This window comes from Saccostrea echinata, unplaced genomic scaffold (genome assembly GCF_033153115.1).
Source record: "Saccostrea echinata isolate AGI-Se365-2 ecotype Australia unplaced genomic scaffold, CSIRO_AGI_Sech_v1 ptg000036l, whole genome shotgun sequence".
NCBI classification, from domain to species: domain Eukaryota; kingdom Metazoa; phylum Mollusca; class Bivalvia; order Ostreida; family Ostreidae; genus Saccostrea; species Saccostrea echinata.
Genome location: NW_026889785.1, coordinates 1,782,836 through 1,803,161, shown reverse-complemented (window position 1 = coordinate 1,803,161; position 20,326 = coordinate 1,782,836). Strand labels below are relative to the sequence as shown.

At 34.0% G+C, this 20,326-nt stretch overlaps 1 protein-coding gene across 1 annotated transcript in view; it reads right to left on the bottom strand.

The window, feature by feature from the left end:
* LOC133199868 (unconventional myosin-Va-like) overlaps positions 1–19,805 on the bottom strand; it is a 56,740-nt gene extending 36,935 nt beyond the window's left edge. The window contains exons 1-19 of the mRNA XM_061335687.1: positions 19,566–19,805; positions 15,221–15,262; positions 13,414–13,524; positions 11,992–12,103; positions 11,101–11,302; positions 10,607–10,763; positions 9,031–9,161; positions 8,719–8,813; positions 8,190–8,297; positions 7,590–7,696; positions 7,253–7,384; positions 6,773–6,906; positions 6,335–6,416; positions 6,094–6,234; positions 5,538–5,747; positions 5,047–5,187; positions 2,424–2,521; positions 1,610–1,696; positions 1,374–1,485 (exon numbers count right to left, since the gene is read on the bottom strand). Coding sequence (XP_061191671.1) covers positions 1,374–1,485; positions 1,610–1,696; positions 2,424–2,521; positions 5,047–5,187; positions 5,538–5,747; positions 6,094–6,234; positions 6,335–6,416; positions 6,773–6,906; positions 7,253–7,384; positions 7,590–7,696; positions 8,190–8,297; positions 8,719–8,813; positions 9,031–9,161; positions 10,607–10,763; positions 11,101–11,302; positions 11,992–12,103; positions 13,414–13,524; positions 15,221–15,262; positions 19,566–19,592 — 2,229 coding nt within the window. The 5' untranslated portion in view covers positions 19,593–19,805. The remainder of the gene's footprint in view (positions 1–1,373; positions 1,486–1,609; positions 1,697–2,423; positions 2,522–5,046; positions 5,188–5,537; positions 5,748–6,093; positions 6,235–6,334; positions 6,417–6,772; positions 6,907–7,252; positions 7,385–7,589; positions 7,697–8,189; positions 8,298–8,718; positions 8,814–9,030; positions 9,162–10,606; positions 10,764–11,100; positions 11,303–11,991; positions 12,104–13,413; positions 13,525–15,220; positions 15,263–19,565) is intronic.
* Between the last annotated feature and the right edge of the window lie 521 nt (positions 19,806–20,326).

Here is a 20,326-nt window from a genome sequence, read left to right as displayed (position 1 = left end):
ATAAGTTTTGTAAATTGTGTAATCTCTGAACACTTATTATGTATATAATTATGTGTAAATTTTAACAAATCTTGGTTTTTTGCCCCATTGATACAAAATATTTTCTGTAGCTAACAATGATTTCTAACTGAAAATACTATTAAGCCCGGTACACACATTGCAATCAATCCCATGCAATATTTGTTCTTCATACACATGCTGCAAATCATTGCAAACATTTCTTCCATTTTCCCTTCAAAACTTTACATTAATTTACAACAAAGTTGTATTGAAGATTAAACCCAAATATCCAGACAGGTCAAACTTAGTCCTGGCCTTTACACTGAAAATCTCATTGACAAGCACTCATCTTTCTATTTGTGAAAAATTCAATGTTGCTACAAAATCATGGATACATTTCCCAATGCCAACCTAAAATCATGGACTATCATGGGCTAGCTCTGATACTACTCTTAAGAGAGAAAGAAAAGAGTCCAGAATAAATGCTGATAAATATTCATAACACAAACTAATAAATATTCATAATGCAAATTAATAAATATTCATAAAACATGTTAATGAATATTCATAATACAAACTAAATTAATAATAAATATGCATAATAAAGATTAAAGAATATTCAAAATACAAACTAATAACTGAATAAATAACAAGTTATAGAACAGTGTTACATGTATAACAGTGAAATAACAGAAGTTATTGATACCTCGAGACCTCGTGGTGTCTTCTTCACGTTACCCTGATAGATCAAGGCGAGCAATAAACATTATAAGTACACATACAAATAGTACAGACAGATCTTAACATCTCATACATTATGTTCACATTACCCTGATAGATCAAGGTGAGCAGTGATCATCATAAGTAGACATACATATAGTACAGAGTTAATATAAAGACAGATCAGGTCATCTCATACATAATTTAGATCATTCATCAGTATTGTATACAAACGTGGCGCATAATAATAAATTATAAAATAATTTAAATGTAGAGTCACCAATATATGAAGGTCTCATTGACAACTGAAATGGAGTTTGTCAAATTTAATTTTTTTTGTACAGAATTGAAGATCTATAACTTAAAGAAAATCATGTCCATGCAAAGAAATGACTGATTGTACAAGAGGGGCGGATTATGATCCCCCCCTCCAAGACATTTTCTTGGACCCCCACCTTACTACTGTAAAAGTACAGTAGAGAATACTTAGATCCTGGCCTGATGAGAGTAATACTGAGAGAATTCTTTGATTTCTTCCTCATCTGAGGTAAATTTGGATCAAAAACTAGTACCCTATACACAATTGAGAGAACTCTTGGATCCCCCAGCTCCATACAGTAATATTAAGTGAGAGAGTTCTTGGATCCCCCTACCTGTATGACTTTGGTGAGGATATTTTCACACGTCTTTCTCTGGTCACTCCTGTTGATGTCTTTAGAGCCAGCCAGGACTCTGTATCTCTGGAAAAACTCCGGATAGCTCCATCTATAAATAGACAACCAATCAGAATCCTTAAAAATAGATAATGGATACATGTATGGATAAACTACCTGGCTACCACTATAGGTTTGAACAGTTACTTATATCCAGTACAGGTGAGGACAGTTACCTGGATGGATATCCGGCAGCACTGATTCTTATGGTTTCTAACACACCACAGGCTCTCAGCTGTTCCACGGCTCGCTTTGGTTCAAATCTACATCAACACAACAGAGTTGAAGTATTTACATGTGTTTCAGATCTCCTTATTGTCCAAAATAAACAAAGCAGCAATACTAGCTATTCTGGATCTTACTCTATCACAATAACATTTAGAGGATTAAAGAAATGATTCAGAAAATACTACAATATTCCATATATTTATTCTGATTACATTCTGTAACTGTGAAGAAGACTGATTTCTAAAACTTTTTCTCCCAAGCTTTTCTTATTCCTTACTGGAATTCTGATGAAAATAAAGGGAGTAAGGTTAGAAGTCTCTGTGGATATATCAACTGACATTATACACCAAGAGAGAGTGAATGTTTTATAATGATTTTTGACAAAGTTGGAGGTAATTAATGGAGTCAAGATTGATGGAGTTCTGGGAGTTTTGTTTTGTCACATTTATTTAATGTTTGTATATGGGGGCCTGTGACTTACATGAATGCCTTTGTGTCGTTGGGTTTGATACATCTGATATAGTGCAGCGTCGTGGCGTTTAATGTTTGTATATGAAGTGTTAGGACTTACATAAATACCTCCTATGTGTCGTTGGGTTTGATACATCTGATATAGTGCGGCGTCATGGCGTTTAATGTTTGTATATGAATCGAAGTGTTAGGACTTACATGAATACCTCCTTTGTGTCGTTGGGTTTGATACATCTGATATACTGCGGCGTCGTGGCTTTTAATGTTTGTATATGAAGTGTTAGGACTTACATGAAGGCCTCCTTTGTGTCGTTGGGTTTGATACATCTGATATAGTGTGGCGTCGTGGCATTTAATGTTTCCATCAATTTATGTAATGACTCTCGGAACTGCAAACAACAAAAAAAGTCATCATAGAACCTGATCAAACACAGTAAAATTGCAGCGCTTGGAACTCTGTTAGCATTACTAATCTTGTTATTCTAATCTCCTAAACTTAAATCAAAGAATAGCAATAAATTAACTACAATGTTACCAAATGACTTCAAACTTTTGACACTAAATCATTACACTCTGTATCATTACAACTGTGTATTTTACTTCACATATTTGAATATGAAATATAATACATTATTAAAATTTGATCCATGTATTGTCACAGTCAGTCTTGTTTTTATTTATCCTAAAAAAGAATCAGTATACATGTATAATTATGAATGCATTTGTACATATATATTTATAAAATCAAAGATGAAGATTTTCAGGAATATACATGTACATTTTAAAATTTTTAGAATTTTTTGTGACATCTCAAATGAGTATTATGATGTCATAATGAGATGCAATTAGGTCATGATATATATGGCTTTACCTTATTACATACAGTGACCTACTTTTCTGACATAATTCATTTGATGGTTCTTTTCAGAGGAAATTTTTAATATTCGTGTACTAAATCAAAATTAATAAATTTTGCTTTCTTCAAATTTGATTCAAATTAATCACTTTGCTGAAGTCAAACCATGTAGGCCATTAAATAAAAACAAATCACTAAAATTAAGATCTATGGTATACTTCTTCTGTCCTATATTGACTATATACTATAACCCAACCACCATCAGTAAACAAACTCTCTATTGGTTAAATTTCTGTAACTTAGCAACTGTTAGTAAACAAACAATCTTGGTTATGGAGAAAGCAGATCACACCCAAAACACAAATACTGTAGATAAATAGATTATAATGTATATACACTAAAACTTGTCTAATCCGGATGTTGTGAATTCTGAAACCTTGCTTAATATGATGTAAACTTTAAAGTCCCTTCCAATAAATTTAATTGTTTAAAATGTTGTCCAATCCGGAACATTGTCTAATCCGCCCAATTCCTTTGGGACCAGTTGTGGCCGGATTAGACAAGTTTAACCGTATAAACAAATACTTCTGCTTAGAACTTATGTAAATGTACAATATTTACTATCTAGTTTATCCCCCCTTTTTATGTCAGTTTTTGCTTTCAATCATGCAACTCTTTTTCTCTCGTGTATATGTAAGCTGGTACAAAAAATGGCCAAAAAATATATCAAATAAAAAAAATGTTTACATCCACACTTGCCCTATTTTGTGTACATGTTTCCTAACTAACCTTTTAAATTTAATTACATTAGTTAAAGTCTCAACAAAATGCATTAACGACCAACTGTCATTTTACAATCATCAATTGAATGCTTTGAATCAACAATTCAAGCAGCATAAAATTCCCGTGATACAATACTTAACCACTTATAATGTATGAACATTAAAATTTCTCATTATACTTTATATATTTTGATATATATCATAGTGTATTGTTCAATGTAACTATGTAATTCTTCTCTTCTTTGCCACCAAATTAAACCTCTGAAGTCCCAACACAAACACATGAAGGTCTGATTAAGTTAAAGAGATTACAGGAATAATGAATAGGATTAATTCAAAAATATGAATATGCAACAAACATCATTAATACATGTGTGTGTAACATAATTCTGAGTAACAGGAAAACTGGCAAACTCAGGAACAAATATAGCTAGTAAACAAGATGAGTTTTGTTCCCGCCATGTGATCTACACTGGTCTTGGAACTATATTAGTTTGGTTCCCCACTACATTGATACATATAAGCCAGAGAACCAGTTTAGTATGGTAACCATAGTAACCACTACAACAATACCTGATCTCCCACTGTGGCTTTCTGTACTTGCTAAAAATTAACAACACTCAGTAGTAATGTGGATATAAAGCCATCAGATTAAATTTACTGTTAAGGTATCACATTTGGCTGTGTATTCTTTTTAGCGCATTTGGCAGAAAACAACTTCCTCTAATTCAAGTACAATGCTAAATGTCTTGCACATATATACATGTACATACATGTTAATAAGAACTTTAAGAAACGATCTTAATCAAATCTAGCCAGCTTGTTCAAAAGTCAATTTCCACCAAATATTGTACACACTAAATATAATACATTTACAATATGTTTGAAACACAGAAATATTCCTCAATATCATAGAGAAAAGCTCTGAAAGATAATTGTATCTGAATTCTTGGTTTGAAAATTTTATTTTTACACAAGATACACATAAAATAGATGATAATATTTTGCAAATATATTTTTCTTAAAGCTTTAAATGAGGTGAATGACAAATCAGTCCTTATTAATCAGAAAGTTAATGTGCACGATGTTACATTATAACTTTCACAATTAGAATATTTTTTTAGTTTAAAGCTTAAGGACCATTCTGAAGCTTCAGTTAATTTAGCAGTATGAAAACTGATTAAGAGTTTGCATTAACATTACTCTGATAAATACTCTTTGCTTTAATTCTAGTACTGAGTACATGTGTACTCATTCTGAGTATGTGTGTACTGACCTGTGATCCAACTGTCTTTTTGTTTGAGCCCCGCCCTCCCTTTGGAGCCTGCCTAAGGGGGTGAGTTGTTGCCGAGCCTGCTCGAGATTTCTTCTCATTGGGATCAACTTTCTCTTCAAACAACTCAGCCACAAGCTCAAACTACAACATATAAAATGATAGAGGTATATATGAGCTCAAACTACAGATATCATTAACTCTTGTTTACAAGTATTTCCATAACATATTTTATTGTATGTATACATATTTACACAACATAAGTTCTCATAAAACACAAATTTGTTTTTATTTATTAAAAAAAAATTCTGACTCTATGTTCACAAAAATGAGAAACCAGCTGTGTAAGGGGAGATAACTGACCTCACTGGCTCTCAGTATATTGATGTGTAAGGGGAGATAACTGACCTCACTGGCTCTCAGTATATATGTGTAAGGGGAGATAACTGACCTCACTGGCTCTCAGTATATATGTGTAAGGGGAGATAACTGACCTCACTGGCTCTCAGTATATTGATGTTTTCCTCCAGTACTGTGTCTCGGTTTTTCTCTAGGAATCCATCAGCCTGATACTCGACTCTGTCCGCGAAGTGGTTAATGATAAATGCTGACCGTGACATTCGAGGTTTCTCGAAATGTTTGGCCTTCCCCAGGTGTTTATCGTACAGCTTCTGGCACCAATTCTCATCCGAACCCTTGGGCATCTGTAAGGGAAACAACTCTTACTTACTGGACACGAACAATAACTTTACATCAGTTCTTAGGTTATACTAATCAGTACTGAATTTGCATCAGTACAGTAAAACATGCTTATAACAGTGCCAGGGACCAATAATTTTGATTTGTTATTTAAACATAACTCGTTATATCCATTCAGTTCACAAGATATTTTAAAACCATCAGGAATAAAAATCACTTCGCTATTAATAACTGTGTTTCACTGTACTTACTTTATACCAGTACTTACATTATATCAGTACTAACTTACATCAGTACTTACATTATATCAGTACTTACTTACATCAGTACTTACATTATATCAGTACTTACTTTGCACTCCTCGTCCAGAAGATCCAGAATTCCTAGCTTACTCTCAATCAGGTCAATACACGGCTGGTTGTCATAGAAATCAATAAATGACCACTCAATGGCCTCCCTTACATACTCCTCTTGTTCAAGTTTAAATACGTGCTATAAATAAACAAAAAAAATCTATTTTAAAAGGACAATACTTGAGGAAATTACCCACAGGAAAAAATATTGTAAAGTACAAGGCACGAATATGTCTTACCATATTAAATATCTGCTGTAATTTCTCATTAGCATAGTTGATACAAAACTGTTCAAAACTGTTAATTTCAAAAGTTTCAAATCTGAAATAATAAATATCAATAAACTAGTCAATATACATCTACTATTGTGAACAATCATTATGGAAAAATTATCTCAACTTAAACTGAATGAAGTTTGCACCTGACTTTATCTAAGCATCTATTGACTTGAGTGCATTCTGGTTTGTTGGAATATGTATTATATACATGTTCAAGTAGCTAAATATCCTGTAATTTTGATAGACCTAATAATTTAAGTATAAACCCATATAGATCTAGATGTCTCTGAATTTGTAGAACTTTACTGCACATTTGTTGATAACTTTGTGATAAGTACATATCTACAGAAATCTAAGACTTTAATAAACTTTGTGACAAATAAGAACTTTTGTACAAACCCGTAGATATCTAAGACTCCTATAAACTTTGTGGACTTTGCTCCACTTTGTAGGGCTTTATTTATCTTCTCCACGATCCAATCAAATGTTTGTGCGTAGATGTGTTTGGCTAAAGCATCTTGGGCAAAGGATGCCTAAAAAATTCAGAAATAAATTATTATTGCACACCACAAAAACAACTTCACTGAAGAACTTCATACTATATTATACTGTACCATCAATTTGCTTTTACTACTAAATCAATCCAAGATACAATCTTGGTTACTTACACAAAAATAAAGTTATTGTAAATAGGACTTGATTTACATAGATTACATGTAACACTCTATTTACCTGAGCTAACATTAACAGTTTTGTTTACACTTCGCCGACCTGTATTTCCATGAGCTAACATTAACGGTTTTGTTAACACTTCCCTGACCTCTATTTACCTGAGCTAACGTTAATGGTTTTGTTAACACTTCGCCCACCTTTATTTACCTGCGTTAACGTTAACGGCTTTGTTAACACTTCGCCGACGGTGACAATTTTTTTGTTACAGAGCCACATCCTCATCTGAGATTCCTCGATGCCCAGCAGTTTACACATAATGGTTAAATGTTTGTCATCCTTCTGTAAAATCAGAAAAAAAAATCTCCATCAACTCTAATCCTTGTAAAAAAGTTAACATGGAAAATGCACACAAAAAACATTAAGATAGCAAAGGGTTTTAGCTGATGAATATAATAAAAGATAATGTAATTATTGTGATATTATGTTGGAGCACAAACTGAACATATTGACCTCATTATTCTGGAGATAATAAGGTCACACTGACCTTTATTTCGGACGATTCTCCGTCAGCCTCCCGTATTTTAACATTACCAAAATGTAGGACGGCCGACTGAATCTGGAATATCATCATCTGCTCCTTCTCAGAGATTCCTTAAAACAACCACAAGTTGGAGACATCAGTATGTGTTGTTACGAGTCAGTTATACAAGTCGGAGACATCAGTATGTGTTGTTACGAGTCAGTTATACAAGTCTGAGACATCAGTATGTGTTGTTATGAGTCAGTTATACAAGTTGGAGACATCAGTATGTGTTGTTATGAGTCAGTTATACAAGTCGGAGACATCAGTATGTGTTGTTACAGTCAGTTATACAAGTCGGAGACATCAGTATATGTTGTTCTGAGTCAGTTACAGCAAATTAATGCATAAGAAAGGGCTCTCAAGGTTCATGGTTAGTTTTGAACAGTCGAATCTTTCTGGCTGCTATCAGCTCAAATATGTTTAAATTCATTTTTTTGTTTTCCTTTGCATAGGAATATAACTACTTGTGGAAATTCAAAAATTTAATTAAATTTAATTAAAGCTACATTTAGATTATTAATACTCAGTATTAACTAGTCCCTTCCTGCCTGGTTCCCTTACCCAGCATTGTGAATGCCTCTCTTACAGAAACCAGATCTTCACCATCGTCCACGCCATCTATTTCTGGAGCCTGGCCATGACTCGTGTAGTAAAAATCATCAGGAGACACTGAAATAAGGATTCAAATTAAACATGTATAATATATATACACTCTTTATCCCTGTCACTCAGATAGAATCTATCTTCATGCAGCACAATATATGTACAAGGAAATTGTAAATGTGGTGTTTAATGGCAATTCATTGTGTCCTACTACTGAGGTATAATTCAGTACAAACAAATAAAATGTCAAACAGAAAGACTGGCTTTGATTTGTCAGGCACAAAGTATTGCTTCCACTGAACTGTACTTTAAATCACCATTAATTAATTTCTATTGAGTATCATTATACACCATTCATATAAAGACATACTACATGTAGTGCCATAGACATGATCAGCACTAATTCATATGCCTTCACTCAGAGGAAAATAAATACACAAAGACATCACACAGACAGACAGACAGACAAACAGACAGACATACTTACACAGACAATACTTCTTAAATTCAGGTAGATCTTTGGAAGCACAAAGTTGATAAAAAATGTGGTAGTTCCTCTCATCTGCAGCTTGATACACCACCCTGAAAAATTACCCAGAATTCATCAACAAGCTTGATACACCACCCTGAAAAATTACCCAGAATTCATCATCAAGCTTGATACACCACCCTGAAAAATTACCCAGAATTCATCATAAAGCTTGATACACCACTCCGAAAAATTACCCAGAATTCATCATAAAGCTTTAAATAGTTCTTAATGTCTTAGGACAGACTTAGGATATATTGGTAGATTTACCTAGATTTTTCTAATAAGTAAGTCCTCATATGGGCGCCGATGATTTCGTTGTTTTTGTTGAAGGAGATTTCTATATATTTCCCGAATCTACTGCTGTTGTCATTTCTCGTTGTTTTAGCATTACCTATAGCCTGCAAATAGGAAATACATGTTACATATAAACATATATATGCATTGCTCATTTAAATATGCTTACAAGGAATAGATGCAAGCAAATTAATAACATAACTTATGCATTTTCTTCACCTCCATAATGTGGTTAAATATATTTCCTTTACGGGTACTAAACACATTTTCTGAACCTCCATGATGGTGTCAAAAATAATTTACTACAAGGGTAGACGCATTTTCTTCATCTACTTGATGGAGCTATGTATTGGGTTATTTTACCTCTATGATGGAGTTATGTATTGTGTTATTTTACCTCCATGATGGGGTTATGTTTTGGGTTATTTTACCTCCATGATGGAGTTATGTATTGGGTTATTTTACCTCCATGATGGGGTTATGTATTGGGTTATTTTACCTCTATGACGCTATGATGGAGTTATGTATTAGGTTATTTTACCTCCATGATGGAGTTATGTATTGTGTTATTTTACCTCCATGATGGGGTTATGTTTTGGGTTATTTTACCTCCATGATGGAGTTATGTATTGGGTTATTTTACCTCTATGATGGAGTTATGTATTGGGTTATTTTACCTCTATGACGCTATGATGGAGTTATGTATTAGGTTATTTTACCTCCATGATGGGGTTATGTATTGGGTTATTTTACCTCTATGACGCTATGATGGAGTTATGTATTAGGTTATTTTACCTCCATGATGGGGTTATGTATTGGGTTATTTACCTCTATGATGGAGTTATGTATTGGGTTATTTTACCTCCATGATGGAGTTATGTATTGGGTTATTTACCTCTATGATGGAGTTATGTATTGGGTTATTTTACCTCCATGATGGGGTTATGTATTGGGTTATTTTACCTCCATGATGGAGTTATGTATTGGGTTATTTTACCTCTATGATGGAGTTATGTATTGGGTTATTTTACCTCTATGATGGAGTTATGTATTGGGTTATTTTACCTCTATGATGGAGTTATGTATTGGGTTATTTTACCTCCATGATGGGGTTATGTATTGGGTTATTTTACCTCCATGATGGAGTTATGTATTAGGTTATTTTACCTCCATGATGGGGTTATGTATTGGGTTATTTACCTCTATGATGGAGTTATGTATTGGGTTATTTTACCTCCATGATGGGGTTATGTATTGGGTTATTTTACCTCCATGATGGAGTTATGTATTGGGTTATTTTACCTCCATGATGGGGTTATGTATTGGGTTATTTTACCTCTATGATGGAGTTATGTATTGGGTTATTTTACCTCTATGACGCTATGATGGAGTTATGTATTGGGTTATTTTACCTCCATGATGGGGTTATGTATTGGGTTATTTTTCCTCTATGATGCTATGATGGGGTTATGTATTGGGTTATTTTACCTCCATGATGGGGTTATGTATTGATTTATTATCAGGACAGGGCATAATTTCTTTTTTTTACCTCCATGATTGGGTTAGATGCGAGGACTTTCTGTTCCACCTGAGTTTCTTTCTGAGAACCTCCGACCATCGCGAAATATCGCATGGCGTACTTCGCTGACACAGTCTTCCCGGCTCCCGATTCTCCAGATACAATAATAGACTGGTTCTTATCGAATCTGAAAAAAACAACAGTTGGTCAGAATATCTTTACCAAAAAGGCAGTTTTTTTCAGAAAACAAATGATGTGCATGTTTTTCATGCAAACTTCACAGACACCATCAATCCCATTCCAGATGGTTTGAATGCAAAGCGGTACAAACGGTAAAAACATTCACAACCCTGGACCTAAGGAGTTTCAGTTCTTTATAAGCCTGGCCATCAGTTTGAATGTCAAGCAGTATTACACCTTCACATACCTTGACATTAATTTGAATGTCAAGCAGTTCTAATTTTAACACACAAAGACATGGACATGAGTTTAAATGCCAAGCGGTATACATCTTATTAACATACCTGGACATGAGTTTGAATGCCTCCTCTGCCACAGCGAAGATATGGGGGTCCATGGTCCCCATGTCCTGACCGCTGTACATCTGTATGAGTTCATTGCCGTAGATAGGGAGCTGTTGGTAGGGGTTAATGGCCACTAACACGATACCACAGTATGTGTAGATACAGTTACTCTCCAAAAATCGAACTTGTAAATTGTACAGAACTGAAAATACAAAAAATACAGTCACTCTCCAAAAATCACACTTGTAAATTGTATAACACTGAAAACAAAATAATATACAATTATTGCTGGTTTTTGAGGTCAATACGATGATTTAGACACCTGAGGAGTACAATATTCACCGAGCCCGAAGGGCAAGGTGAATATTGAACTTCGAAGGTGTCTAAATCATCGTATTGACCTCAAAAAACAGCAATAACTGTTTTATTATATGATTAAATGATAGCAAACTCCTACAAGACTGTTTTTTTTGCTTTAATTGTAAGTTTTAACGAGAAATTTCAACAAGAACACATTGTAACATGAAAAAATGGAACAGGAATAATTCATTATATTGACCTGTAATAATTCCTTATATTGACCTGGAAGGTCACATGATTCATTATATTGACCTGCAATAATTCCTTATATTGACCTGGAAGGTCACGTGTAGGTCAATATAACATAGTATTTTTCTAACATTGTTGGATCTCAGCCAATCAGAAAGAGGGAAATTATTCAATCATATAATAATATTGTTTAGATACAGTTATTATCCAAAAAATACACTTATAAATTGTACAGCACTGGGGTCAAGTCTATTTCTCCAATCAGAAAACAAAATTAATTTTAGCCAATTAAATCTTCTGTAACAAATGACAATTGTTATGATTAAATATGTTGTAACAAACCCTCTGGTTCGTTGAGGTAGCTGAGTGATGTCAAATCATTTTCTCCAATCAGAATCTCTGGGTTCCTGAGATGTGGTAATCTATTTTTATCCTTGATTTCAAATTCTCTTTCCTTAAATAAAAGAAAATAAAGAATGCATATAAATTAAAGGCTATTAATACTGTCATTTTCTTATTTAAACATTCAGGTTTTAAAACAAGAACTCAATCAAGGCCTTCTCTCTTAAAATCTGGATTATTGCTGGAGATAATTAGGACAAAAAGATCATTTATAATGCAATGTATGCCTTTCATGATAGACTAGACTGTTAAAATATTTGCTGTATCATCATTACTCAGTATCTTAATATGTACTAAATCTTCTGAAGGTCACTGTTTTGTCGCGTTAAGTGGACAACTATAAAGATGACTAAACCTTCAGTCTTGTGAAGCTTAAACATTTTATCAGACTTTAGTAATTAAAGGAGATATCAAACAAACGGAGGACCAACAGTTTTGGGAGCATGTTAGGACACATATGCCCCTCCTGTGTTAGATACTCTTGAGAAAAGGGAGATTTTGTGTCCAGTAATATTGTTTGTGACATGTGACCTCTGGTCAGTTACTACAGTGTGAGGTGAAGTATGCCCCCTCCTGTATTAGATATTCTTGAGATGAGAAAGAACTTGTGCCCAGTAATATTGGCTGTGACAAGTGACCTGTGCAGGTCAGTTAAAACATGAGGTCACTGACCAGGACACTAAGTACACTGTAATGTCCAGATGTGGTTTTTATGGACAGGACATAATGAAGGCCGATTGTTAACGAGACGTTAATGTCGCATATTAATGAGCACAACACCAAACACAATGTAACACTAAAGAGATCACGGAGAGAAATAAAGAGGAACGTTGTACTTTTGTTTTACTATTGTCATCAGGAACTGTAGTGATAATTAATTAGGAGTTAATTGTTTTAATGTATTCATTCTTTCTCTGTGAAATATAAACAGGATGTAATGTACAAACTTAAAATTCAATGTTTTATTACGTTCTCTTAAATGTTAGGAAAAAAATGCATTTCTCTATGAGTAATATTATCTGCAGTACTGGACAAACCATTGGTTGTCAATAAAAGTCCTGATATTTTATCTTCAATGCTTATAACCTCATGACATGTTGAAATCACGAGCAAACAAACTCAGGTAGTCAAGATAATTAATAGTTTACAATTAATCACTGAAGGTAATGATAACAGTTCAAACATGTCAACTTTCTGCTTAAAATCAAGGATATCTCTTTCTCTTCATCGCCAAACATATTGTTAAGCTCTCTCTCTCTTAGACATTCTCTCTATCTGTCTCTCTCTTAGACATTCTGTCTCTCTTAAACATTCCTTCTATCTCTGTTTCTCTCAGACATTGCATCTCTTTGTTTTATTTACCTCGCCATTATTTTCTAACTGTATTTTTATCTTCTTTTGTCCTGTATAGTTTTCCAGTAGCTCCGCCCCTAACCACACCTTCTCTGAGTCTGGGACCCATATTCTGGCTCCCTAAAAAAATTCAAAATGATTCAAAATTGTTTTAAGAAGTGCTTACTTCATAAATGAATGCATATTTACATCGAAAAAAATATGTAAAAATATCAAACTTATAATTATTACACAGAGAACAAAACTGTATGAATATTCTACATATTACTTTAGGTAAGATTTTTTATTTCTGCAGAAAAAGAGAACTTAAATTTACTAGTAAAAATTGTCCTAGAAGACTATATATGTTTAATTAAATAGTGTTAAAAACCTAATTTACTGTTGCTAAGTTCTTAAATTCTCTTTCTTAATATACACTGTAAACCAGCTCTCCTTCGCTGTTTGTTTTGCTGGCAATATGGTATTTGAACATATTGAGATTATTTTCTAGCAGGTTTTCCTTCACTAAATTCCCAAAGCAATGAACTCTGACCTCTCTGAGTTTCTCTGTCCACAGAAAGATTGGTCATTAGCAAAAGAAAACATGGTTTACAAAATGATAAAGTAGATAGATGACACTACTTAGTTATATGATAACTTCACTATACTATACATCACCAAATTTTTCTGACACCTTATTTTTGCGAGGTAGTCATTTGTTATTTATTAACAGGACAAAACCTTAATTTTGACTTTCATTTGATATAATTTTTTACAATAAAAATACATGTGAGAATCAAATTTTTGCTAGAAGACAGCCTCGCAAAAATAAGCGAAAATAAAGTTCTCAAAAATAAACAGTGATTTATAGTATATGTGTGGCATAATTTCAAATAATTGTCAAACCTTTAATAACCTGTCAGATAAGTTTACACACTCTTCCAAAATAAGTAAGGATATATGATAATTATAAGTGAGTATGGAATATTAGCACTAAATCAACACACAAGGCCACACAAAAATATTTTAGACTCTCATCCTGACCCCCCCCCCCCCCCACCACCACCACCTGCCAGCCCAATGTTTTTTCATTGCAAATAAGGATGACAATCATAAATTTAAGTTTATGTGGCCTAAGTATTAGTACTCTAAAACAGCCTTGTAAGTTAAAGTTAATTATAACAGCACTAAATATATCTATAATTATTGGTACTACATCAGTCCATAGCAGTAGATGTTAAAGTCAAGCAATAACTAATTTAAATAAGAAGTCTTTAAAATATTTAATAGTTTCTTCATTTTGATTTCCTGTGCCCTGTTTTTACGAAATATTTCCCCAGAAACTAGTAAAGACTTTTGGTTACAAAATTTACCCCCCCCCTTCCACCTCCATCCCTTCCGCAATAAGCTATACTAAGGCTTTTCCACAAAATTACTTTCAACCTTGAAATAAGCATCTAGTAATGTTTCTCCACCAAATTATGCCTGTCAAAGTTAAGTTATGATTTCCCATTACATTACCCCCCCCCCCCCCCCCCCACACACACACACATTAATTAAACTACCCCTATACTGTACCTAAGGCCTATGTCAAGTTGTTAGTTTTGTTTGTCCCACAAATAAAACCCCCAGCCTAAATTGACCCCCAACGCCTGAACTGACGTTTTAGTTACATTGATCTGCCCTAAAAATTAACCCCCAACCCCCAACAAAATTACACACACATCCAAGTTATATCAAGTTGTTAGAAATGGACCTCAACCAAATTAACTTAGACCCATGTTAAGGTGTTAATAATGACCACGTTCCTCCACCACAGACAAGCATACATACAAACCTTCACATAAACCTGGCCTATTTCCGACTCCTTGAGAAACGTCTGAAATTGAAATCGGCGATAAATATCAAAGACATGCGATCTTAATATTTCCATGTTTGGAGGTGGATCTAAGAATTAAATGTCTTCAGAATAAATCCTCAGTGGATTTAAGAATATTTGAATTTTTTTTCGAATTGTAAAACGTTATGTGCCACTATTCACTGTCAAACAAGATATTTCAGGGGTGGATCAAACAATTTCAAGTTGAAATTTCAGAGTTGAAAAATCCAAATCAAATATGTCTACAAGAAAATAAAAGATCATTTAATCTACAATTTCCAATATCGCAGAAGTCTGAATTTTGTTCCACAAATATGAATCAAGATTGAGAATGCATCATCAAATTGACAAGAATATCTCCATTACATTCCCATACTGCATTAAAGGACATCCATGAATTATTCCACACAATACTCTGATCTATACAAGGTTGCATGTCTATACATGGCCATCCTGTGGTTAATTCTCAGATTTTCTGGTATTGAGTGAATGAGTTATTCATTCAATATTCTACATGTCACTGCAAACTTCCAACGTTTTATATAAATATTTATGAATAATAACATGCACAGAAGCAGGTGGGCCAAGTCTAACTAGTTTTCTGTTTTACAGCTTATGCATTAACATATTCAGCGAGATCTATAATTCATTATTGTTGAAATAATCTTGTTTACAAATACAATCAATGTGTCAAATTTTGACTTAAATGTTTCATCAATTGTTATGCCATTGTTTTCAAAATAATGGATTACTCTGTCTACCTTATCAATACATAAGGCTCACAGCAGTTGTGGCTGGGCGAGAAGGGATGCTTTCTCCTCCTAGTCAGCCTCATCTTAATGCTGACCCAAATTTACGGGTCATTTCAAGAATAAAGAATGCCCGGACATATTGTCAACACAACATAGGAATTAGACAGATTTAAAAAAAAAACATAAAAAGTTTACTTTTCATTAACATATAATTACATGTAATGTATATCTAATGTTCAATGACAAACACAGATGCTGGCATATGCAATGGTTTATTTTCAAAGCCAAAATAGCCACAGAAAAATCAAAGTGGTCATGTACTGCCCTAGAACTCCCTCATCACCAAACTGTAGTCTGAGTTGGCCTGATTCACTAAGGATCATTACTAAAAGTAATTCACCAGTAATTGTTCTTCATTACTCCAGTGAAATGTCAATCGAGGCTAAATGTTGATCTATACAGCAGGCTTCACTTTGTCTACATTATGTATACACATGTTTAGATTTGTACAAAATTTTTGAGATTTTTTTTAATTTTCTGTTTTTGATGAAGCTGATTGAGAACCAGACTAATGGAGGATAACAAAGTAACACAAGTAAGTTCAAGGTCACATGATGATGAATTTAGCAGCTATTTCTACTTAAATAATTAATCATTAGAATTAATTAAGACTCAGAATTGAAAGTGAAAAGTATAAACATGTAGTTGAATATCTTTTATTTATCTCGAACTTTGCTATCTCAAATATCATGACATGGATAATGTCAAAGTGAATTAAACATGTTAAAAGTTCAAACTTCTAATATATAAATGTATTTTAACCTCAAAATCTCAAATCATTGGACATCTCTCTTTTTTTTTTAATTATGGGTCCCATCAAGTTGGAGAGAACAAGGTATTAAGCGTCTCTGACCATTTTGACAATATTGCCTTTCACACATCACTTCTCATTGCTTATTTTTTGGCAAATCTACCTCCATCAAACAATTAATAGCCCTGGTAGTCTGTATATATTCATAATTATGTTTGTGTTTAATTATTGGTTTCTAAAAGAAAAATGAATTTTGTGAAGGAGGATGTAATAAGCTTCTGGATGGTGTAGTTTATATTCTGTATATATTAAGCAGATCTACACAAGACCAGAGATGTGGAATCAAAGAACAATCCTCTACCAGACTGATTTATACACACACTATTGCTTATTTGTTTATCATGGCATTTGTAAAAGAATTGTGGAGATTCATTTTAAAGGTGTTGTTAAGCCGAGAAAAGAGAATTTGTGATCTGATGTTCTGGAATATAAACCGACAATTACCTGACAGTTTACCATGTTTACATTTAAAAAAAAATCACATGACCCTGTTTTGTACATAATTAAGTCTTTACCAAAATTCTGATGACATGTGAATGACTTTTGAACATGCATCAGGTTCATTCTTTTTTGATATGGTATCTGAACTAAACAACATATATGTGGCACTCAGCTTGTGGCAAATCTTACATTTGTTATTTATCCACTGGGAAGTATCTTTTTAAGTTTCACAATTTAAAATTACTCTTACAATATGTCGATCAGGACTCTCTAAGTGGTAATGCACTCTTTCTTGCTTTCTCTCTCTATCCCTTTCTCCCCCTCCCCCCCCCCTCTCTCTCTCTTGTTATTTTTTATTTTTAGAAGACAGGAAGCCAGTAGTTTTACTTTTCAGTGTAAGTCGTTTCAACACAAGGAAACATGATTAACTTTGTTGAAGTACATATAAACAGGAACGATTTACATAGAACATGTTAAAAAAGATATGTATAACCTAGGTCAGGGTCAGGACAGGAAAACAGACAACAGACAGAGGGTCAGGGAAACAGGACTTTCAAAATCTGCCAGTACCCAGTACTTTACCCTGCTGAAATCATGATATCTCCATTGAAAATATTCAATGGAGAAAAATTTGATAAAACATTTTTTTTTAAAATGGCTTCCACAAGGTACCTCCTATTTTTATAAAAGTACCACCTGTTTCTAAACTTTTTGAAAGCCCTGGGGACAGACCCTAAACTTTCACTCCCTAAAAAAGTCTCATTATTTCATGAATCACCAAAGAAGCTGCACAAAACAACACTATATCTGCCTAAATCAACCATGAATTAAGTCATTTTGCTTTCTTTAAGAATTTCTAGATTTCAGAAGCTCATGGAAGATTTAAAATTCCTTTGACATAACACTCAGTAATGTAACACATTGATTGCGCAATACCCATTGTAGAATCAGCTGATAGATTAACACTACACACATCCTAGTGTAGATCCGTCCCATGGTTTGTATTACAAGCTGTAATCGCTCCAAATAATTTCAGTTCCTAAACATTTGCACTAATACTATTTACCAGGTTTTCTTTGCCTATATGATACACATACAGTTTCTTTTATCTTTGTGTCTTTAAAGGTCGGAAGGTGATGGGAGGGGGATATATGAGCCCTATCACTTACAATACAGATATAAAAACTCATTAACTAACATCCCTCACCATGTCAATATAACAATGTCTCCTCTCTCTATTCACATGTTGTAGATTCATTTGGAAGAACATTTAATTTCAGTCTCACTAAAGCAAAACATAGGACAATCACTGCATGCATGTAAAACATAGGACAATCACTGCATGCATGTAAAACATAGGACAATCACTGCATGCATGTAAAACATAGGACAATCACTGTACACAATACTGCATCTTTGATAATTCACCTTAGAGTCTGACAATCAAAACACACTCTATATTCATGTAGAAACTGAATCAAGCACCAGAAACCCAGGATTCAAACCATTCTAAGGTTTTTATGTTTTCATGATTTGTAAATTTGACGTATGTAGGATCCATTCCAATTTTTTTACCAGCGAGCTACAGATCTGCAGCTAAGTGGCATTATGTAAACTGTACATGTAAGATGGGGCAAGTTTGATTTTTTTTTGGGGGGGGGGGGGCAGTTTGTAACAAACAAAATCAACTACAGATTGCTTCAGTTTCATGGAAGATACTTCAAAGTAAGGAGTCCCAGTTATGGGCTCATTCACATCGAAAAAAAATTAATAAATAAGTTTTTGATACATGTCGAAAAAATATCAATGTCAAAAAAGAATATCATGAGACATGTATCTGTGGTAGTGTAAGATACACGGCATCCTACTAAGTAACTTGGTCTAGTGGGTTAACCCTTTAGCTCAATCGGTAGAGCACTGGACTGACAAGCCAGAGGCCCCGGGGTTCAATCCCCAGCAGAGGCACATAAATATCTCTGTTACATATCAAAAACAGAACTTGCATAATTCTTAGATCCGCCCCTCTCACCTATAAACGACAGGTGTCAAACGGCACCTGTGTGAGGATAATTAGTCATGTACAGCAAAACAATGACAGTGCAGATAAAAATATCATATTCCCACTGACCTAAAATGTTATTCTCGTGTCAGAACCGGCTTAGTAGCCACACAGTCAGCTACCTGACAGTTAGAATCTACCACAACTTTGACACGTTTTTGTTTTGAATCTTTTGCCTACCTGAACATATAGGTCCGCCGAAGTCATTGTTTAATGGCGCCCTCTTCGTTCACACTTGTCGTCAGTAATTTATTTTTATCCGGGATCGAGTCTCATGGCGTCTGTACTCGTCTAAATATCATATTTTTTGCTCTCTTTCTGACCTTAGTTTTCTTGTGAGTCTCAGTCCGCCCACCCTAAAAATCCGAGATTTATCTCTGATCTTGTCACCTGCACGCTTAACGGTTTTCCAGGTGCATGTCAAACGTTCCGCTGACGACCTGTCACCTATCGGAATGATCTCAGGTATTTTCGTCGTGTTGTCCTGTGGCGCATGTGTGGAATCTCGATCCCGAAAAAAAATTTTCTTTCTTGTAACAAAATTAATAAATAAGTTAAATATGATATTTTGCGGAATTAAAAGACGACTTAAATTTTATGTTTTGACCTTCACAGTGATTGTACAATCAATATACATGTAATTAATGGGGAAAACAGAAATGCAATATTAATCGTGTGTATGCGAGTGTGTTCGGAAGAAGGGGGGAGGGGGGGGGGGGGTCATTATCATCCAAGTGATTGTGTCAAACGTTAACACACGTGTTTTTACATGGTTGGGTATTTTTTTTTAAATCCTTAATTGATTTTTTAAGATATGAGGAATAAAATGAAGTTAATTAATAAAGCCAAACAAATCTTTTTCCCCTTGCTTAATTCATATATCACCTCTCTGTCTCAGCCAAGTTGTCTGTTTATTTATGTTTGGTTGATACAAGGGTCAA